Genomic DNA, 21,795 nt, shown 5'->3' on the forward strand with positions numbered 1-21,795 from the left:
TTCACGTCTCATACCCTCAAAGTTACCTTTCTTTAAGTTCAGAACCATTGTTTCTGAATTAACAATGTCACTCTCCATCCTAATGAAGAACTCAACCATATTATGGTCACTCTTGCCCAAGGGGGCACGTACAACAAGACTGCTAACTAACCCTTCCTCATTACTCAATACCCAGTCTAAAATAGCCTGCTCTCTCGTTGGTTCCTCTACATGTTGATTTAGATAACTATCCCGCATACATTCCAAGAAATCCACTTCCTCAGCACCCCTGCCAATTTGATTCACCCAATCTATATGTAGATTGAAGTCACCCATTATAACGGTTTTGCCTTTGTCGCACGCATTTCTAATTTCCTGTTTGATACCATCTCCAACTTCACTACTACTGTTAGGTGGCCTGTACACAACACCCACCAGCGTTTTCTGCCCCTTAGTGTTTCGCAGCTCTACCCATACCGATTCCACATCCTGCAAACTAATGTCCTTCCTTTCCATTGCGTTAATCTCCTCTCTAATCAGCAACGCTACCCCACCTCCTTTTCCTTTCTCTCTATCCCTCCTGAATATTGAATATCCCTGGATGTTCAGCTCCCAGCCTTGGTCACCCTGGAGCCATGTCTCCGTGATCCCAACTATATCATAGTCATTAATAGCTATCTGCACATTCAACTCATCCACCTTATTACGAAGAGTCCTGGGGAAAACCTACAAGTCTCAGGAAGAATATGCAAACTCTACACAATTAGCACTAACAGTCAATATATTTCCCTCAATAGCAAATTTGAGTGGCTATTACTTTCAGTGAAATTACTTGAGAGACATTGGTGATGCTCAAAACAGAAAGAATCACAATTGCAAAATCATGATTTTTATTTTTAGTAACAATAAAACTTAGTGTTCTTGCAAATAATTATGACTGGCCGCAAAAGTTGTTAAACTGGCCTCATTGATCATTTGGCTTATCTCATTACCATTTTCTCCTCTACGGCTTATTTCGATTGTTTTCTATAATTTGCAATCTTTACTAAATTGCACCCAGAGTCCATATCATTCTTTCTTCTGCACTGGAGAGATTTTCTGCAACATCGCATGACTATAAACCTCTACAGGTGCACCATAAAAAGCATGAAAAGTATCACAGCTTGGTTTGGGCCAAGCTCTGCCAAGACCACAAGAAATTGCAGAGAATTGTAGATGTAGCCCAGTCCATCACAAAAGCCAGACCCCACCATAGCCTCCATCTACATTTCAGACTGCCTTGGGAAAAGCAGCCAACTTAATCAGACTTGTCCCACCCCAGTTGTTCCTTCTTCTCCCTGCTCCCGTCCGGCAGAAGGTACTGGATGGGAACAGGGAGAACCATGCGCCAACAGACTCAGGAACAGCTTCTTCCCCTCTGTTATCAGGCTTCTGAATGGTCCTTCCATAAGCTTGGGTATAATTTGATTCACCTCTACCTCATTGAGGACATTGGACTTTGTCTATGGAACTGATACGCTAAAAAATGCTGACAACCAGGTTCTGCACTCTGTATCTTCCCTTCTGCACTTGTATTCTTTGTACTTGAGGTTTTTAAAAAATATATATTTTTATTAGAAGCAATGTACAGTCGTATAAACCGTGGCATATAACATAATACATTTCGTGTACAACTTCTTGTTTTAAATTTAACAATAGAGAAATAACAGAAGCAAGAAAAAGAGAGAAAAGAAAAGATTAAGGAAAGTAGTGATGTGTAAACCCCAGGAGTTAACAATTGATAGTTTGTGGGATAGGGAGAAAGAACCCATAAAGATGTAAAAAAAAAGAGAAAACAAGAAAGGAAAAACAGAAAAAAAAAGAGCAGAAATGCACCCCTCACCCCTCCACACCCCTCACCCAGTTCTGAAACGGTTAATTTCCAGAGTTATGTTGCACCATATTATACTTGTAATAAATCGATGTAAGGAGACCATATCTTTAAGAATTGTTCTGATTTTCCTGCTAGGACGAATCTCATATCTTTGAGATGTAACATTTCAGACATGTTTGTGATCCACATTTTAAGCGTTAGGGTGGGTGCATTTTTCCAAAATTTGAGTATAAGTTTTTTTGCCGTTATCAAGCCATAGTTAAGGAAACAATTTTGAAATGAAGTTAGCTCAGAGCAGGCTTCCATTGTTCCGAAAATAATCAATTCTGTATTGGGGTCCAATTTTATTTTAAATAGTTTTGTGAAGATTTCAAAGATTTATTTCCAAAATTTATGGAGTTTTATGCAGGGGACGAAGGGCTGTGCTATAGTTGTACTTGAGTTTGACTTGATTGTATCTATGTATGGTATGTCTGATCTGTTTAGATAGCACACAAAAAAAAATCATTTTCACTGTACTTCGGTACATGTGACAGTAATAAGCTAAACCTACAACCTTTCCCTAGGGCAGTCCCGTGTGATCAAGAATGAGGCTCCCCTTCCGATTTTGTAGATACTGAGATAGTTGCTATGATCAGTGAGGAACTGCCACATTGAAGAGATGCCTTTAACACTGTATCCACAGAATCTTACTAATTAATCAGATAAGCAGAAGAATACTAGAAACAAAGAACTGCAGATCCTGGTTTATACACAAAGATAGACACAAAGTGCTGGAGTAAATCAGTGGGCCAGGCAACATTCCTGAAGAATATACCACAATGGCACAGTGGTAGATTTGCTGCCTTACAGCGCTTGCAGAGCAGGAGACCCGAGTTCGACTCTGACTACGGGTGTTGTCTGTACGGAGTTTGTACGTTCTCCCCGTGACAGCGTGGGTTTTCTCCGAGATCTTCGGTTTCCTCCCTCACTACAAAAGATGTACAGGTAAAGAAGTTAATTGGCTTGGTATATGTGTAAATTGTCCCTAGTGTGTGTAGGATAGTGTTAATGTGCGGGGATCGGTGGGCAGTATGGCCTGTTTCCGTTCTGCATCTCTAAACTAAAAACAAAATAACGACGTGACATTTTGGGTTGGGACCCTTCTTCAGAAGAATAGTAGCATGTTCTCCCAGACCAACATTCCCAGTAAAGTAGCTCCAATTGCAATTGTGCAGTTCCGATGGTGGGTCACCTCATTTGCTTTCCTGACATCAGGTTCACTACTCTGAACTCTGCCATGGCAGGACAATATCTGGTGAGCAGAGGACAGAATTCAAGGATATTCTCAAAGCCTCCATGAAACAATATACCCTTCTCATTGACTCATGAATCCTTGGTCCATGGCCATTCAGAATTTAAAAAAAAAGAGCAACAAGGCTGGTGCTGGCAACATTGGAACTCTTTGGAAATACATAGGTCCAGTAAAACAAGTGGAAGTGCAAAAATAGCCGACCCATCCACATCGTTCAGCACCTTCTACCATACCAGTAGCAGCTTCAACAGACTTCAAACTGGTCTCATCAGACATCACGTTGCTCACAGAATTAAAGTGGAAGCAAATCATACTCAATCTTAAGAAGAAGTCATCAGCGTTGGAAACTTGGGATGTTCACAGGGCAAAGCGGGTCAGTCATGACAACACTGGTATGAACTCAGGAGTACTGGAGTAAAATTAAAACTCTCCAGATAACTGCAAACACTGAATTGAGATTTTTTTTACATTCTGTTTGTGAAAAAATTACAGCCTTGATGATTTATTAACTCTGAGGTGGTCAGAAATGAGACTTTGAGGAGCACCATGTTCAATTGGGTAATTTATTTTAGCATTTCTAACCAGCTCCCTGAATGATATTTAATAGTTTGCTGTTAAGACTTGCAGGAATTCTTCATGTATTTGTTATTGCTTGAGGTACTGAAGCAATATTATTTGGGCATGAATGAGCCTGTGTTTGGTTGTGGTCGGAGAAGCATGGTCTAGTTGCTACATGCTTTGGAAGCTCAACGTTGTCTGAAGTTTTGGAGGTCTCTTACTTTAATGAAAGATGCAGTGGAGTCTACATTTTTGTTTAATTTCATTCAATCTAAAATTCTGTTACTGCCTGTTCCTTGCTTGATGTTAGTTATTAGATAAAAGACAATAGGTGCAGAAGAAGGCTATTTGGCCCATCAAGCCAGCACCGCATTTCAATGTGATCATGGCTGATCATCCACATTCAATACCCCGATCCTGCCTTCTCCCCATATCCCCTGACTCCACTATCTTCAAGAGCCCTATCTAGCTCTCTCTTGAAAGTATCCAGAGAACTGGCCTCCACCGCCCTCCGATGCAGAGAATTCCATAGTCACAACTCTTTGTGTGAAAAAGTGTTTCCTCATCTCCGTTCTAAATGGCTTACCCTTTATTCCTAAACTGTGTCCCCTTGTTCTGGAGTCCCGCAACATCGGGAACATGTTTCCAACCTCTAGCGTGTCCAAACCCTTAATAATCTTATATGTTTCAATAAGATACCCTCTCATCCTTCTAAATCCAGAGTATACAAGCTCAGCCGCTCCATTTCTCAACATATGACAGTCCCGCCATCCCGGGAATTAACCTTGTGAACCTACGCTGCACTCCCTCAATAGCAAGGACGTCCTTCCTCAAGTTTGGAGACCAAAACTGCACACAATACTCCAGGTGTGGTCTCACTAGGGCCCTGTACAACTGCAGAAGGACCTATTTGCTCCTATACTCGACTCTTCTTGTTATGAAGGCCAACATGTCATTTGCTTTCTTCACTGCCTGCTGTACCTGCATGCTTACTTTCATAGACTGATGAACATGGACCCCCAGATCCCGTTGTACTTAAACAATGTTATAAACGAGAAATCAAAATGGTGTATATTTATATATGAATATATAACTATATAGATATATGTGTGTGTGTGTGTGTGTGTGTGTGTGTGTTTGTGTAATACACACACACACACACACACACACACACACACACACACACACACTTTCCCTCCTGGGATTAATAAAGTTCTATCGTATAGTATCGTATGTGTAGGAAGGAACTGCAGATGCTGGTTTAAACTGAAGATAGACGCAAAAAGCTGGAGTAACTCAACAGGTCAGACAGAATCTCTGGACAAAAGGAAAATATTACGTTTTGTGTTGGGTCTGAAATAGGTTCTTGCACACCTTTGGAATGTGGAAGGAAACAAGAGCACGGAGAAAACCCATGCGATCAAAGGGAAAAGGAGCAAACTCCATACACAGCACCCATATTCAGGATCAATTCCGGGTCTCTGGCACTTTTAGGTAGCAACTTTATGGCCAATGTACTGCCCCATAGTCTTGAACTTAATTAAAACATACAGTAGCTGTAAAGGGGGACATAGCGTCATTTGGAGATTTAAAACTGAATTCATTTTTTTAGTAACTAAAGTTATCAACGTATAGTTTTTTGTGTGTTGGAAAACAAAATATAGTGGCACAGCTGGTGGCTTGCTGCCTCACACGCCAGTGATCTGTGTTCGATCCTGTCCTCAGGCACTGTATGTGTTGAATTTGCATATTCTCCCTGCAAGCGTGTGGGTTTCCTCCCACATCCCAAAGACGCATTGGCTTTGTAGGTTAACCTGTCTCTGTAAAATTGCCCCTAATGTGTAGGGAGTGGGTGAGGAAAGTGGGATAACAGAACTTGTGTGAATGGGTCGACATAAATGCTGGAGAAACTCAGCGGGTGGGGCAGCATCTGTGGAGCGAAGGAAATAGGCGACGTTTCGGGTCGAGACCCTTCTTCAGACTGATGTGAGGGTGGGGGGACGGGAAGAAGAAAGGAAGAGGCGGAGACAGTGGGCTAAGAGAGAGCTGGGAAGGGGAGGAGAAAGCAGGGATTACCTGAAATTGAAGAAGTCAATGTTCATACCGCTGGGGTGTAAACTGCCCAAGCGAAATATAAGGTGCTGTTCCTCCAATTTATGGTGGGCCTCACTCTGGCCATGGAAGAGGCACAGGACAGAAAGGTCGGATTCGGAATGGGAGGGGGAGTTGAAGTGCTGAGCCACCGGGAGATCAGGTTGGTTATTGCGAACCGAGCTGAGGTGTTGGTGCGAAGCGATCGCCAAGCCTGCGCTTGGTCTCACCGAGGTTGATCTTACGCTGAATAATCCAACCACATTTTTGTTTGGAAGTGGAAAGAAATAATAGAAATTGCATTCATTGCAATGTGTAAAAAGAGTTGAGATACTGTATTATAATTTTGCTGCGTCATTGTGGTATATATCATGTCTTGATTGGTGAATATGTTTAGTTTGTGACTTTATTTGAAGCAGAAATAATATGCAAATGCATATTATAATGCATAATTCCGACTGGTAACTACGCACTTCGTCTGAGCACATTATCGCACGCATCATGCAAGCCGTCTTAAATGACCACCTAAACTGTCAATCTGGTGGACCATCTTCCTCTAGTCGTGGGGGTGGGGGATCGGGAGGGGGCTCACAAGTGGAACAGCTTAGGGCCTCTCTTCATCGAAATCCAGCCCTGAATGTCGATGTTGAACATGATGCCAAATTGATCTAATCTCCTCCGCCTGTACATTAGCCATAACCCCCCCCCCCCCACTCCCTGCATATCCATTTGCCCATTGAAAAGCCTCTTAAACACCACTACCGAATCTTCCTCCACCACCACCCCTGGTAGTGAGTTCTAGACACCTACCACTTTCTGTTTTTAAAAGAACCTTGCGCGGTACATCTCCTTTAATCTTTTCTCTCTCAACTTTAAGCTATGCCTTCTAATTATTGACATCACTCTGGGGGAAAGTCAGGTTTCCCACCAGAACCCAACAATCAACTTTAGTGTGGACTCAGAAAATCAAACAGCCTCTTTCTGTCCTTTAAATTTCTCGTCCCTATGTAATTTTATTTTATATAGAGCGAGAAGGATTTCAATTGTAATGCTGGGGCTCAATCTAGCCCTTTGGTGCTGTCTGGGAGGTATTCCTTCCCGTGGGCATCTTCCAAGTATTCCCGTTTCCTTGCATATTCCACAGGTGTGCTCGTAGGTTAATTGGCTGCTGCAGGTTACCCATGGTGTGGGTAGATTGCAGGAGAATCCGCATAATAAGCAAATGAATATATAACGGGAATAGATGATAAATTGAGTTTGCTCGGAAAAGAGTGCAGCTTGTGGAGCTGATGCCTCACAGCACCAAACATCCGGGTTCAGTCCTGAACCCAGGGCTAGCTGTGTAGTATTTGCACATTCTCCTTGTGACAGTGTGGGCTTCCTTCAGATGCTCTGGTTTCCTCCCACATTCCAATGACATGTGGGTTTGTAGTTTAATTGTCCTCTGTAAAAATGTCCCTCGTATGCAGGCAATGGACGCAAAAGTTGGTTAACATAGAAATACAATGAACGGGAGATCAATGGTCGGCATGGACTCAGTGAGCTTGCTTCAATATTGTATCTCTAAATTGAAACTAAAGTTGTCATAGACTTGACAAGTTGAATGGCCTCCTTCTGCGTCATGGGAAGTATATATCCAAAGTATCTTTATAATTACTAAATTTGGATTGTGTTTCAGTTATCCAAAGTATTTTGTTTAATTCCAAGCAAGTTATTGAACTTGAGATTTTACCTTTTTGTCACCTCCATTGTTAATTTCCATCTTTGGCTTGCTTCCATTCAGCCTCCATACTATAACCCTGTGGTGCCAGTGGATTTTGAAGAGTTCCTGATGTCGCAATTCAACATTGCAGATTCTGATCTTCAGCAGGACCTGGGCGACTTCCCTGATGATGACCTGGACATTACTTTTGTTCCAAGAGAGTGTAGGACCATTCAGCCTTCTGTTCCTGAAGATGGGTATAACACCTTTATTCTGGGTTTTGATCTAGTTTTACTTTGTGTAGATGGTTTATGCATGCAACCTATAATGTAGCTACCTCATCACCATTAACCACGCCCCATCATATCAGTATAACTGTGATATCCTCCCTTTGTTTCCTCCCACTTGGTCCCAGTATGCCTGAAGGCTGGATGCAGTCAGTGCTGGGACGTGTGTGCCATGTGCTTTAATAAACGCTTAGTAAAGGTTACAGTGTGTTGGACATCACTCCTTTACACTTTGTATATTTATAATCCATCAAAAGTAAAAATGCCACAATGATAATGTATCAGGCAATTTTCTTTCTGCCCAGAAACTTCAATGGTATAAGGATTTCAAAAACTCAGAGAGGCCACATAGGAGATTTACAACAATGTTAATATGGCTGTGGAAATCTGTTACTGTGGTTAGATTAGAAAAAAAATTAACAGTGGATTGTTTTAATTTCATACGATATGTTTTAATTTCATACGATATGTTTTAATTTCATACGATATGTTTTAATTTCATACTGTAGAGACATTTGTCATCATCGCGGTAAAGGTGCAAGTGACCAATTGTACTTTTTAAAGTCTTAATTGTAGCTTCGAGAGGGTGAAATAGTTTGGAGTATTTTCTTTATCCTAGACTCCTACATAACTTCCAATTTAATAAAGAGGAGACACAAGGAACTGCAGATGCTAGAATTTTGACCACAATACAAAGTGCTGGAAGAATTCAGCGCGTCAAGCATTTGTGGAGGGAACTAACATTTTGGGTTGGGGCCTTTCTTCAGACAATGGTTTCTGACCCAAACGTTTGCCTGTCCGTGCCCTTCACAATGCTTCCTGACCCGTTGGGTTCCTCCAGCACTTTTATGTTTTTTTCCCAATTTAAGAATTCTTGTTCAAAGAAAAACATGGCACTCTAAAAACAACATAGCATGTATTATTGTACCAAAGGCAAGGAGCTGAAATAAGTTTCAGATATTTATGCAAATTTTAAAATTACCTGAGCCATAAAAAGTTTCCATGCGGCTCTTACTTGATTATGGTTACAGCTTGAGAAGTGAGGCAAAAACACATTTAAGAATTGCTATTTAAAAGCAGTATCAACTCTGAGAAAACCCCAGCAATATGGGTATTCTAAGGCAGAGATTGACAGATTCCTAATTAGTTAGGGTGTCAGGGGTTGTGGGGGAAAAGGCAAGAGTATGGGATTGAGAGGGAAGGATAGATCAGCCATGATTGAATGTCAGAGTAGACTCAATGGGCCAAATGGCCACCATTTGCTCCTATGACGTATGAAGTTATGGTTGGTGGATTTGGTAGAAAGTGACGGCAGTAGTTTAAATATTATATCACTTCCAATTAAAGCACCAACATACTGAGCCTTTTTTATTAAGCGGCAGAGGCTGGAAAAGAGATAAGATGTTTTATTGATTGAAACTTGCACTGCACTCAAGGCATGCAGTTCACTAATGTTAATCAATAAATATATAGATAGGCATGAGTTTTGCAGACATTTGTAGTAGTTTAAGAGCAATGATATGCAGTTGGTGCTGCTGACGAATGTGTTATGTTATTAATTCAGGGTGCTTTTATTCTGAAATAATTGTACCACTCAATTTCCACCACTCTCTGACTATTTTCAGATGCCTAGTGAAGAACTGTTATCTTTGACAATTTGAGTTGTGAGAGTACTATACTGTGCTACCTTATTATTGCACTACATTGCAATCCCAGATCAGGTGCTGAAGGCCTGCAATAGCAATTAAATTCAAAACAATCTAATCCAGAGAAAACAAAACTGTACAAGATGTAACTGCAATAGCTACTGCAGTTCTAATACATATAAGAAACATTTTCTTTGTTTAAGTACAAGATGAAGAATCTGCATTATTGCATTTTGAGTGTAATTTACTCATCTGTTTTATTATGAGAAACTGTTTGCAACTCAATATGTTTGATGGAACTAATGATATTTTGATTATTTTTTAGGGTTGATTTAGATCCTCACGTGCGTGACTGTGTCCAGACCTATACTCAAGATTGGCTTATTGTCAACAGAAGGTAAGTTGATTGCAGCAAGAGGAAGCATACCAGATTATTTGAAGGTTTAACAAGTTAAAACGTATTCACAACTCTTGGAATTTTTACAGCTGTTCTAATTCACTGCTTGGAATTTTGACATTGTATTGTACTGTGAGTCAGACTGCTTATTCATGTGTGTAACTGTCTGAAACCTTCCAGTATTTACTTTACAATTAAGATTTCAACCCTTTACTCTGTGTACATAAGATGTAGAAACAAAAAAAAAAGGAATAATAAGATGCTGTTAGCCCACTAGACTTATTGGTACTTAAAGACACTTCACAAATTATGTTCTTGCAGTGCTGGGAGTGACTCAAAGCTATTAAGCTACAATAGATGGGTGGCAAGGGTGGAACAGTGGCGCAGCGGTAGAGTTGCAGTCTTCTAGCGCTTGCAGCGCCGGAGACCATGGTTCGATCACGACTACGGGTGCTGTATGTACGGAGTTTGTACTTTCTTCCCATGGGTTTTCTCCAAGATTTTCGGTTTCCTCCCACACTCCAAAGACATACAGGTTTGTAGGTTAATAGGCTTGGTATAAGTGTAAATTGTCCCTAGTGTGTGTAGGATAGTGTTAATGTGTGGGGATCGCTGGTTGATGCAGACTCGCTGGGCTGAAGGGCCTGTTTCCACGTTGTATCTCTAAACTGAACTAAATTAACAGACATCAATGGTAATGAAGTATAGATCTGACCATTCATGGGCCAATTTTACCTGCTTGAGCGTTGGGTTTATGAATCTATCTGAAATATATTGCCCCAAAACACAAGAAAAGGGAATACCTCAGTGTGCAATATTCCAGGCCAGTAGCAATAAGGAGATTTTCAGACCACCGAGGAAATGAAATATATTTGACCTCCAGCAAAATAAAATGGCATGGAGTGGAGAAAACCATTTTCTCCAATGGTCCACCAATCATCCCAATTTCGTTTTTAAAACAAAAAGCATTAGTATGAGGACAGTTTTTCATATTAACTAGTTAATATCAACTCGCCTTGTTAACTAGCTATCAATATCTAGCACATTACAGGTGCACAACCTTTTATCTGAAGATCCAAATAACGAAAACCTCCGAATAGCGGCCATTTTTTCGGTCCTTGAAGAAAGGTCCTTGAAAACGTTCACCGAGGGCGGCCCGCAGAGGTAACAGCGGAACCTCCGGTCGGTCCTCGAAGAAAGGGGAACTAAATCCCCATTCATAAAAGAGAAGGTGAGGGTATATTGCGCGGGAGGGTTAATAATTGACAATATGCTGCTGCCTGCCCGCTGAGTTAAAACGTTCCTACGGTAGACTCACGATACACAGTGTTTCGTGAGTCTTGCGTGGGAACTTTTTAACTCAGCGGGGCAGGCAGCAGCAGATTGTCGCTCGCTTCAGTTTCACCTCACCTACACCCCTCTGCTTCCCGGCCATGTGTGTGACCCCTTCCCTCCCCTCTCCAGCTCCCCGCTCATTGCACCGGCGCGGGGGCTTTGCACTGTCTTCAAGTCGGCGATTGCAGCAGGTCCGTGCCAGTCACCGGAGACGTCAGGACCAATGGGACACCGACCCCCAGGCCCACTGCAAGCACGGAGATCCCAGAGACCCACAGCCAGCAGCAGCCCAGCCCCGTTCCAACTCCAGAGGAAAACTGCAAACTGGCCGGAGACGTCAGGACCACCAGAAGCCGTTCCCCGAGCTGCGCCCCCTCTTCGGGACACCGACCCCCAGGCCCACTGCAAGCACGGAGATCCCAGAGACCCACAGCCAACAGCAGCCCAGCCCAGCCCCGCTCCAACTACAGAGGAACCTGGGTTGCGGATGACGGGGCGCAGCTCGGGGCGTCGTAGGGGCCCATCGGGGAGCGGGTTCCTGTTGGTCCTGACGTCTCCGGCCACCTGCCATCCTCCGGGAACCGTACCGCCCTTGCAGGAGAGTGGGGTTGTTTGCAGTTGCAGAGGGAGGGGGCAAGGGCGGTACAGTTTCCAGTCTCAGCTCCAGTCCAGGGGGGTGGCCGGAGACGTCAGGACCAACGGGACACGGACCCCCAGGCCCACTGCAAGCACGGAGATCCCAGAGACCCACAGCCAGCAGCAACTCCAGCCCAGCCCCGCTCCAACTCCAGAGGAACACGTAGGGGCAGAAGCTGATGGTGTGCAAGGTACGTCTTGTTCTTGGGGTGGCGGATGAGGGGGCGCAGCTCGGGCTGTGGGCGAACTGCCACTTGTCGCCGTAGCGGCCCATCGGGGAGCGGATTCCTCTGGAGTTGGAGGGGGAGGGGGGTATTGTGCTGTTTGATCGCCCCCTGCTATCCCAGGGACAGGGAGACACAGCGGCTTTTTAGACTGGTGGGCAATCACTTCCAAAGTTCTGCCCACACAGTCAGTACACCTCTCCTACACTGCATTTCATACAAACATTTATTCTGCAAGAAAAAACTACATTGAAGACTCAAACTCGCGACCGAGTTTACTGCCGGGATCAAGGCGCAAACTCGCGACCTTGCGGATATGAGCCGAGCACTCTACCACTGAGCCAGCCATTAAAATATACGCTAAAAAAATTCCATTCCGAAGACCGACAAATTCTGAATTACGAAAAGTGTCTGGTCCCAAGGCTTTCGGATAAAAGGTTGTGCACCTGTATTATAATTTAATGGAATTATTTTTATGTAGTATTAAAGTTATTCAGCATGGAAACAGGCTCTTCGGCCCCACTTATCCATGCCAACCAAGGTGCCAGTCTGGCTTAGTCCCATAAATCCTGTAATAACGTGTTCATTTTAATATCTGCTTTTAGGAGCCAAGGAGACTCTGGAGCCTTTGGATCAAGTGCACTTGGATCAAAGCGTGATCTGTGCAAGACTCTTTCAAAGCAGACATTTGAATCGGAAGAAAATGGTGACTCGTCCAGCCAAGAATTTCAGGTATCTCTTCACCTGTTTCATTGCAACTATCTCCTCTATGGCACCCAGAAGATCTACCACCATCTATGGAAAAGGAAGCAGAATTAATGTTTCAGATTAAAGACCTTTTGTCAGCAAGGATGAGAGAGGTATTGCCGAGGAAAGGGGAATATGTTGGACAGGGGAAGGAAAGTGTTGGCATAGGAATTAACTGTTGATTAAAGAACCTGGTTGCTGGATTAATGTGGGCTGATGCACAGTGATAATATGCACAAAGAAACTTAAAAGCTAAGAAATATAGGTTGTTGGAAGACACGGACACAGACCAAGGAATGAAAAAAACGTACAATGTAGAATTAAATACAATGTCCAGCAGGTCAGGTCAGGCCATGTGAGCAGAGAGAGAAAAACTGAGTAATGTTACAGAAAAGTGACTTACAGCAGAAACGATGGACTATAATAAGAAATGCAAATTACCTGAAGCTATCGAATCTGAAAAGATGAAATATTTTCAAACTGAAGATGAGATCCTGTTCCTCATTAATTAAGCAAGTAACTTACTTCAGCAAAGACTTATTTCCATGTTAACCAACTCTCACCATATCAGAAGTATTTGCTTTGCCAGACCATTCCACACCTGCTCCCTCTGTAACTAAAACTAAATTGATTTATCTCATTCCCAATTCCAACAGAGACTAAAGCATTCCTGCTGTTTCTTCTTCACAGATGCTGCCTGACCTTTTGAGTGTTTTCAACATTTTCTTTTTTAATTAATTTTTCTTTCCTTAGTTATCTGTTCTTCATTCATTAGAAAGTTGCCACTGAAAACAAGAAACTGTTCTTGGTTTCTTGGTCCTCCAAAATATTCCAAATGGAATTTAAACTGGAGGTGGTGAAGGGAGGGCTTAAGCCATAAAGGGTTATTGGGAAGAAAGAGCTACTTTAAATTTAGTTGCATCTGGTTGGGTAACTATAGTTGGGTGGAGATTATTCCATGCTTTAATTGTGCGGGGGAAGAACGAATTGCTGTACACATCTGTCTTTGTAGCTGGGATCACAAATTGGATCGAATGCCCTCGTCTGCTCCTAATTGGTTTGGGTTTGGTGTAGGTCTTGTAATCTATGTCGAGCTGACCATTTAACATTTTGTAAAAACAGGTCAAACGGTGAGCTTCACGTCTGTCTTGGAGAGGGATCCACCCCAGATAATTCAGAAGTTCCAATTGTCTAGATATTTAATATATGTTGCTTGTTCTCGTGCCGTTATAGATTTTGAGATGAAAAGAAATGGCCTGAAAAGGGACCAGTGATCCTCAATGAAAACCGTGTTTGCGACTATGCTATCACCTGTCAAGCCCCATAACACTGGATCTCCTCTGTCCCGCTGAATTACTCCAGCTTTTTATATCTTTCTCCTCCGTAAACCTCTCCAGTTGTCTATTTCCCATTACTCTTTAAAAATTATTGATAAGACACACCTCTTTGACTGTGTTTTTTGGTATTCTGCACTAATATCCCTTACTCAGGCAAGATGGTACTGAGTGTGGCAGCTCTTCACTTGCTGGTTCAAAAGGAAGATCTACTATCATCTGAAACAATTGCCCCACTCTTTTCATCTTGTACATATATTACTATTTCCAGCTGTTTTCTGCACTCTTGTATCTTTTTTTAATCACTCAACCTTTTGTGCTTGTGTTTGGGTTGATTGTATTCATGTATAGTATTATCGGATTTGATTGGATAGCAAGTAAACAAAAGCATTTCACCTTTTCCTTGGTACACGTGACTATAATAAATTAAACCTAAACCTTGTATGGCTTGTTATCAAATTTTGTTTGATATTGCCATAGAAGTACGTTTGAACTATGCTAAATAAATATAGGTAGTGGGTCTGGTACTAGTGGTAATGTTGAAGTTCACCATCTAAAGAGATCACTGACTTTCGATGCAGCCTTGTGTATTTTTCTTCGTTTTAAAATGGACCAGCCATTTTCATAGTTATGTGGCAAATAACAATTTGCACACTATGTTTTTATTACTTCATACTATATATCAGGGCAGATGCCTAATGTTAATTTAACCAATAAAGCTACTTCTGAAAACTGTATCATGCAAAATGGGAGGAAATAATGTGTGAAGGAATAATGTGTTAATTAGAACCATTTTGCACATTATCCTCTGAATCTGTAATGTCTTTCTCTCTAATGTATCATCCTGTTTTAATTGAGGAACTTTTTTGCATGTTGTCCGAAATGCGTTATTTGTAAATCCCTCAAAATGATGAGCAGTGAGCACCTGTTATAAACTCAAGCTAGATTTATATTGCTGATGTCTCTTCAGACAAAATGTTTATCTAATAGTTATTTCTGAATGCATGAAGGACCATCATTTTGTGTGAATCTGTTTGTCCTTTTTCAGTACATGAATTTTCAGAACTTCTCTTTTTGGAGTGGGATTAGTAATCGCTCCTCAAGCCCTGCTAAGCTTGCAAACTGATGTTAGTTTATCTAATTGATAACAAAGTTAATGGTTTATGGTTTTGAAGTAGAATAGATCTAAGCTGATCTGGCCAATATTATGGTTGCATGCAGCTTGTCTTTGTCCAGTCATATAAATCAGCAATGCCTTTTTCTACAGGATGAATCAAGGCCTCAACCAATTCTGTGTACAGTACCCGAGACGGCAACTTTGACATCATGTGACTTTGACCTTCGAAGCCTGCAGCCAGACACCCGTTTAGAAAGTATACTTCAGCCCATCACACCAGAGGAGCTTGATAGACATAATGAAGAAACGAGAAGAGCCAACAGACCAGCAGATCTCTTTGCTCTCTGTCCACCAGCAGACGAGGTGGCAATTCTTTTGTTTTAAATGAAATAGAAAATAATGGATTTTCTTTATCTGAATACATTGCACAAAGAAGATGATATTATTTAAAATATACAATTATCTTTCAAAAAAATAATCAAAATGCATAAATGGATACATTTGAATTTATCACTAATAGATGTTATTCTTTTAAAACCAGGGGCCACAGTCTAAGAATAAAGGGGAGGCCATTTAAAACTGAGATGAGAAAAAACATTTTCACCCAGAGAGTTGTGAATATGTGGAGGGAAGGCAGTGGACGCCAATTCACTGGATGAATTTAAAAGAGAGTTAGATAGAGCTCTTGGGGCTAGCGGAATCAAGGGGTATGGGGTGATGGCAGGCACGGGTTACTGATTGTGGATGATCAGCCATGATCACAATGAATGGCGGTGCTGGCTCGAAGGGCCGAATGGCATCCTCCTGCACCTATTTTTTATGTTTCCATGTTTCTCTGAAATGAATGGCAAATCATTACAAAACATTTGATTAACATTTTCCCTCTGTTGACAGGAAGATGCCATCGAAAATCGTCCAGCTCCTGATTGTCCAAAAGAACATACAGGCCACAGAATCCTTATAAAGTGCCAAATCTTAAAGTAATTTTTATATTATATTCACATTTTACACCTTAACTTATCTGATGTATTGATGTGAAGTATAAATATCATGTTGCAACATGCTTCAGATAATAGCATTCTAATTCCAGAAATCACTAACATTGTTCAGAAGGATCATTCGTTATTTTACAAAGAGTACATACCCAGTGAATTACTCGGTATTTTAGGGTGCTTGAGTAAAATCTCAATTGTCACAAAACTATTTCATTTCTGATGTTATTATGTTCATTATTCAGATTTAATCTTTTCCATCAAAATACTTTCCCTTTCAGTTTTTTGTGATGTTCACTATTATGTATTTGTCATTTTCATTTTTGATAAATAATGACTTTGTCTTGTGGTTCCAGCAAAATTGCTGGATGTCGATAGATTCGTTTATCTTAAAACCCATGGTGGTGTGTTATTGTTTTAATATACTGTAAGTTGTTATAGTTAGATTTTGTCTTAACAGGTCAAATAAATGATTTTTGAAGGAAGCAGCTTTGAAACTCTTGATGTGGTTGTACATTGAGTCCAAGTTCTTTATGCATGTTCTTATTCATTCCTTGACAGGTTTGAAATTGAAGTAGAGCCAATGTTTGCCAGTTTAGCCTTGTACGACTTAAAAGAGAAGAAAAAGGTAAATATGTTATATATCTATTTCTCCAAATAGCTATGTAATCTGAACAGATTACTATACAGCTGTAGTCTATTACATAAATTGACATTATGATAAAAAATAATCTAATTTCCTTCAGTTCTCCGTCCACTTCAAAAATGATTAAAAATTAGCATTAAGTATATTGCATAGTAATTTGCCACAAAACCTTTTAATGTATGAATTGATTTCCTAAACTAAATGAATAGCTTTCTATGGAGGGAAGCTTAAGCAGTAGTATCGAAAGAACAGAGCTGTCAAACAGTTATTTTAAAGGGCTATGACATGCAAAATGATGACTGAGGAACAAAATCAGCAAGATCCAAGATTCAGCAATACTGAGCACATTTCAATCAGGGAAGTACTTGGAGTTTTGTAATTGGGTGGGTTAGGGAGAAAAACCATGGTTGGGGGGAGAAAACATCAGTCAAGGTTCTATCTTCCAGTTGCCAAATAATGGCAACTGTTTCTGTGTAATGAAAGAACTTGAATTTCATACATCCCCATTAAATCATTCAAATTCTTATGAATTCTGCAGTCCATTTTCTGTCATTAATCTATTCTAAACTAAGAAGCTAATTTGTTTGTCACACGGCCCACAAACTAGAGACGATTGATTTTTCATGGTGATGCTGGGTTACATTATCATATAACAATATAGTAAAGGAGGTTACAATCACCCCATTGTATTGTGTTGTGAAACAATGAATCCCAGTATTTTATTTCCCAAAGCCCTATAATTTTTCCCCTTCATTATTTATTCATCTCTCTTTTGAACAATGCTATTGAACTTCTTCGCCTCTGCTTCAGGTTGAATTTTCCAAAGAGCAAAAAGCAAATTGCTCTTGTCATCTCTGTTTTTGTGCCACTCCATCAATAATACCAAGACAAAGTAAGGATGTTGATCAGATAATAACCTATTCCATCTTTGAATTATTCTTACATCTTGCAGCAATATTTCCTGGAGCAAAGCTTCAGTAGTGTGTCTCCAAGCCAGTCTTCAGATGTTTAAGGAATTGAGCTGCTCTATGCTGCTTTCATGTAGTTGAATATCTTATAAATAAGCCATGTCTAGGCTTGTCCTTGGGATTGGCACTTGGACAATATACGAGAGGGCTTCTGATGGCCATTGAACAAAAAGTCTGTTTATCCTGGTCCTCCTCCATGGCCAGAGTGAGGACCACTGTAAATTGGAGGAGCAGCACCTCATATTTCGCTTGGGCAGTTTGCACCCTAGCGGTATGAACATTGACTTCTCAAATTTCAGGTAGTCCTAACTTCTCCTCCCCTTCTCAGCCCTCCCTCAGCCCTCGGGCTCCACCTCTTCCTTTCTTCCTCCAGCGCCACCCCACCCTTACATCAGTCTGAAGAAGGTTTCGACCTGAAAAGTTGCCTATTTCCTTTGCTCCATAGATGCTGCTTCACCCGCTGAGTTCCTCCAGCATTTTTGTCCACGAACAAAAAGTCTGCATGCCTTTTGGAGGGCAAAACAAAATTGGGGCAGGCCTGTAACATTATCCCAGAAAACATATCCAGTTGGAGAAAATGGGATTGACTGAAATATTAGTGGAGTTAAGGCCACAAAACACCTTTTCCGTCATTCACTTGTGTCATGGCTGCCCTGTATTTTAACCCCATTTGTCTTACTGTACTGTTTTTAAATGTTTTCTGAATTATGAGTAGTGATCTTCATGTATTTCATTGATAGCAAAATATAATTTATTCTTACAGATTTCAGAGAACTTTTACTGTGACCTGAACAGCGATCAGATAAAGGCTTTTCTTCGTAATCCAAATCAAATGGCTCCCTCCAGCCTGAGTCGCGCAGCAATCTTCTCCATTACGTATCCATCGCCAGACATCTACCTGGTCATCAAGGTAAGGTGTTTCCATTGATCCGAGAATTCTGTGCAAAGCATTTACAGTGCCCTCCATAATGTTTGGGACAAAGACCTCTGTCCAACAGCTCCCTGGATTTCCCGCCAAAAGGGAAAGGGCACATGCAATATGTTTATCCAGACATGTGTGTGCTTTGTCTGTCATGTAAGTTGTGTGGACGTTTTCATTGTTAGCACTGATCAGGAGGTGTGTCTTTCATGATTGATATTCAAGGCTTAGGGGGGTAAATTTAAAAATTAAATTCCACAGACCAACCTTTGGGCCAGGAATTAATTGCTAAGTAATCAATAGCAAAAGCCTATCACAATCTTTATGGACCATATTATTTTTGATGTATTAATTCTCCAAACCCTGTAAACTTTATTTTCAAAATACAATGAACAACAGTTGTGCAATAGTTTTTTGGCCAGTAATGTGAAATCAATGAGATTTTGTGATTGGAAACAAAATGGATATCTTGTGGCTACAAAGTCACTACAAAGGATCCCAGTGTCTCATTCGATACTGTAGATTGGCCATTTCCTACTAGCCAATTATAGTGCTTGTTAGTAGTGACTCCGCCTATTATGCGCTTTATATTATCAAGAGCTTGCCTACGCTAGCGAAGTACGAGTAGCTGCTAGGAAATGTAATGTCCTGCAGATCTATGCTGTAAGTAGATTTAATAAACATGTGTTGTAGTGGTCCGAACACCACATCGTGTTCCGCATGCCATGCGTGACAGAGTACACAATGAACTCAAGTGGATGGTCTCCATGGGTGTTATTGCTGAAGTTACTGACCCATCTGACTGGGTTTCCACCATGGTGGTCGCGACAAAGAAAAACAAGGAGGAGATCCGTATCTGCATAAATCCCAGAGATCTTAACACTGCCTTCAAACGCCCATACAACCTATGCGAACATTAGAGGAAGTTGCTGCTCAGATAGGCAACGCATCAGTATTCTCCGTTCTGGATGCCAAGAGCTCGTTTTGGCAATTCCACTGGACCCAAACTCATCCAATCTCACTACGCTCGGCAGCCCCTTTGGCCGATACAAATTTCTGAGAATGCCCTTTGGCATCAACTCCGCCAGTGAAGTTCTCCAGCGCACGATGGAACAATTGTTTGCTGAGTATCCTTGCGCCATCATTGTTGATGGCATTCTCGTCTACGGACGTGACATGGCTGAACATGACGCCAATTTGAAGAAAGTAGTTGACCGTGCCAAAGACATTCAGCTCAAACTCAATCACCTGAAGTGCAAGTTTCGAGTTCCAGAAGTTACTTACGTTGGACATGTCTTCACAAGTGATGGTCTCAGACCTGTCCCATCAAAAACTGCAGCTATCAACGAAATGCCAGTTCCTAATGACGTCGTGAGCCTCCCGTGGAATGGTCAACTACCTGGGGAAATGTATTCCCAACCTCAGCGATATATCTGCCCCCCTGCGAGAACTGACATACAAGGACGCTGCATGGTCCTGGTATCCGCAGCACCAGCAAGCTTTTGACACTTTCAAATTGCAGCTGGCTAGCGCACCTACTCTCGCCTACTTTGCTTTGGAGTTACCAGTAACGCTCACCTGCGATGCATCCCAGTGTGGACTTGGCACTGTGTGCCTGCAGACCACTACCGATGGTGACTGCAAGCCCATTTCATACGCCTCTCGTACACTAACTGATACTGAACAACGTTACGCCCAGATCGATAAAGAACTGCTCGCAGTGGTTTTCGCCTGCACAAAATCAAGGACTTTATCTTTGGGAAGTCTGTGACTATAGAAACTGACCACCAGCCACTGGTCACTATTTTGATCAAACCCATCCACGCTGCCCCAGCACGACTACAACGAATGATGATGCAACTGCAGCGATTTGACTTCAACATGGTCTATAAGAAAGGCAAGGACATGCACATAGCAGATACGCTATCAAGAGCCCCACGCAAAACCAACTAGCAACAACTCTCTGAACAGGACCAATTCTCAGTAATGAAGGTATCGTCTGTTCCGACTGATTGCCTGAGCAGCCTAGCAGTACACACGGCTGCTAATGAGACTTTACAATTGCTGTCTGCAGTCATCCGGCGTGGCTGGCCAGATAAACAACACAACACCCTGCTCACAATCCGCCCATACTTCCTGGTTCACGGCGAATTGGTATTACAGGACGGGATTATAGTTAAGGGCCACAAGGCAGTGGTCCCAGCTGTCCTCCAGGACAAATACTTCGACGGCGTCCACAAGGGCCATTCCGGCGTGGAGACAACCCTACAAAGGGCACGAAGCATGTTTTACTGGCCCGGTATGACCAAATACATACCAAAAAAAATGAAGTTTGCGCCGTCTGCAAAAGCCTGACACCACATCAGCATAAGCAGCCTTTACTGCCGCACCCGGTCCCTCCTGTCCCGTGGTCCACGTTAGCCACCGACATATTCGAATAGCATGGGAAACACTATCTGGTTCTGGTTGACGCTGGTTCGAAAATGATTTACTTCAAACCACTGCTTCTGAAGCAGTTATCGTGAAGTTACAGCGTTACCTCTCCATGCACGGCTCCCCTGCACGTATTCTGTCCGACAATGGCAGACAGTTCACCAGCCAAGCTTTCAAAAACTTTGTAAAACAATGGGACTTTCGGCATATTACCAGCAGCCCTGAGTTCCCGCAGTCCAACGGACTCGCCGAACGTGCTGTCCGAAGCGCATAACAACTAATGGAGCAGTCCAACGTTGCAAAATCGGACGTATACCTAGACCCGATCAACCAAAGGAACATTGCACGGGATCCCATACTGGGTTCCCCAGCCCAACGACTGATGTCTCGCCAATCCCGTGCTGCCCTGCCTGTGTCCCAGCAGCTTTTGCAGCCACAAGTTCGTTCTCCACCTGCAGTCCAGAAACAACTACAGTTCAAACGCGATACACAGAAACGCTTCTTTGACAAATCCAGCAAACCACTTAAACCTCTCGCACGTGGACAAGTGGTTCGTCTCCAGACCAACAAGGGCCATGCACGTCTGGTTCACATCTACGGCCCTGCTAAAGAACCGT

General features: G+C 42.0%; 1 protein-coding gene across 3 annotated transcripts in view; it reads left to right on the forward strand.

Annotated features, from left to right (window-relative positions):
• Window positions 1–21,795, forward strand: part of dock8 (dedicator of cytokinesis 8) — a 205,741-nt gene that overhangs the window by 63,407 nt on the left and 120,539 nt on the right. For all 3 annotated transcript variants that reach the window (XM_033017783.1, XM_033017785.1, XM_033017784.1), the window contains 7 exons: window positions 7,579–7,754; window positions 9,756–9,827; window positions 12,628–12,754; window positions 15,371–15,583; window positions 16,115–16,200; window positions 16,774–16,840; window positions 18,590–18,736. In XM_033017783.1, the coding sequence (XP_032873674.1) occupies window positions 7,579–7,754; window positions 9,756–9,827; window positions 12,628–12,754; window positions 15,371–15,583; window positions 16,115–16,200; window positions 16,774–16,840; window positions 18,590–18,736 (888 nt within the window). The remainder of the gene's footprint in view (window positions 1–7,578; window positions 7,755–9,755; window positions 9,828–12,627; window positions 12,755–15,370; window positions 15,584–16,114; window positions 16,201–16,773; window positions 16,841–18,589; window positions 18,737–21,795) is intronic.

Source organism: Amblyraja radiata, chromosome 3 (assembly GCF_010909765.2).
Source record: "Amblyraja radiata isolate CabotCenter1 chromosome 3, sAmbRad1.1.pri, whole genome shotgun sequence".
Taxonomy (NCBI): Eukaryota; Metazoa; Chordata; class Chondrichthyes; order Rajiformes; family Rajidae; genus Amblyraja; species Amblyraja radiata.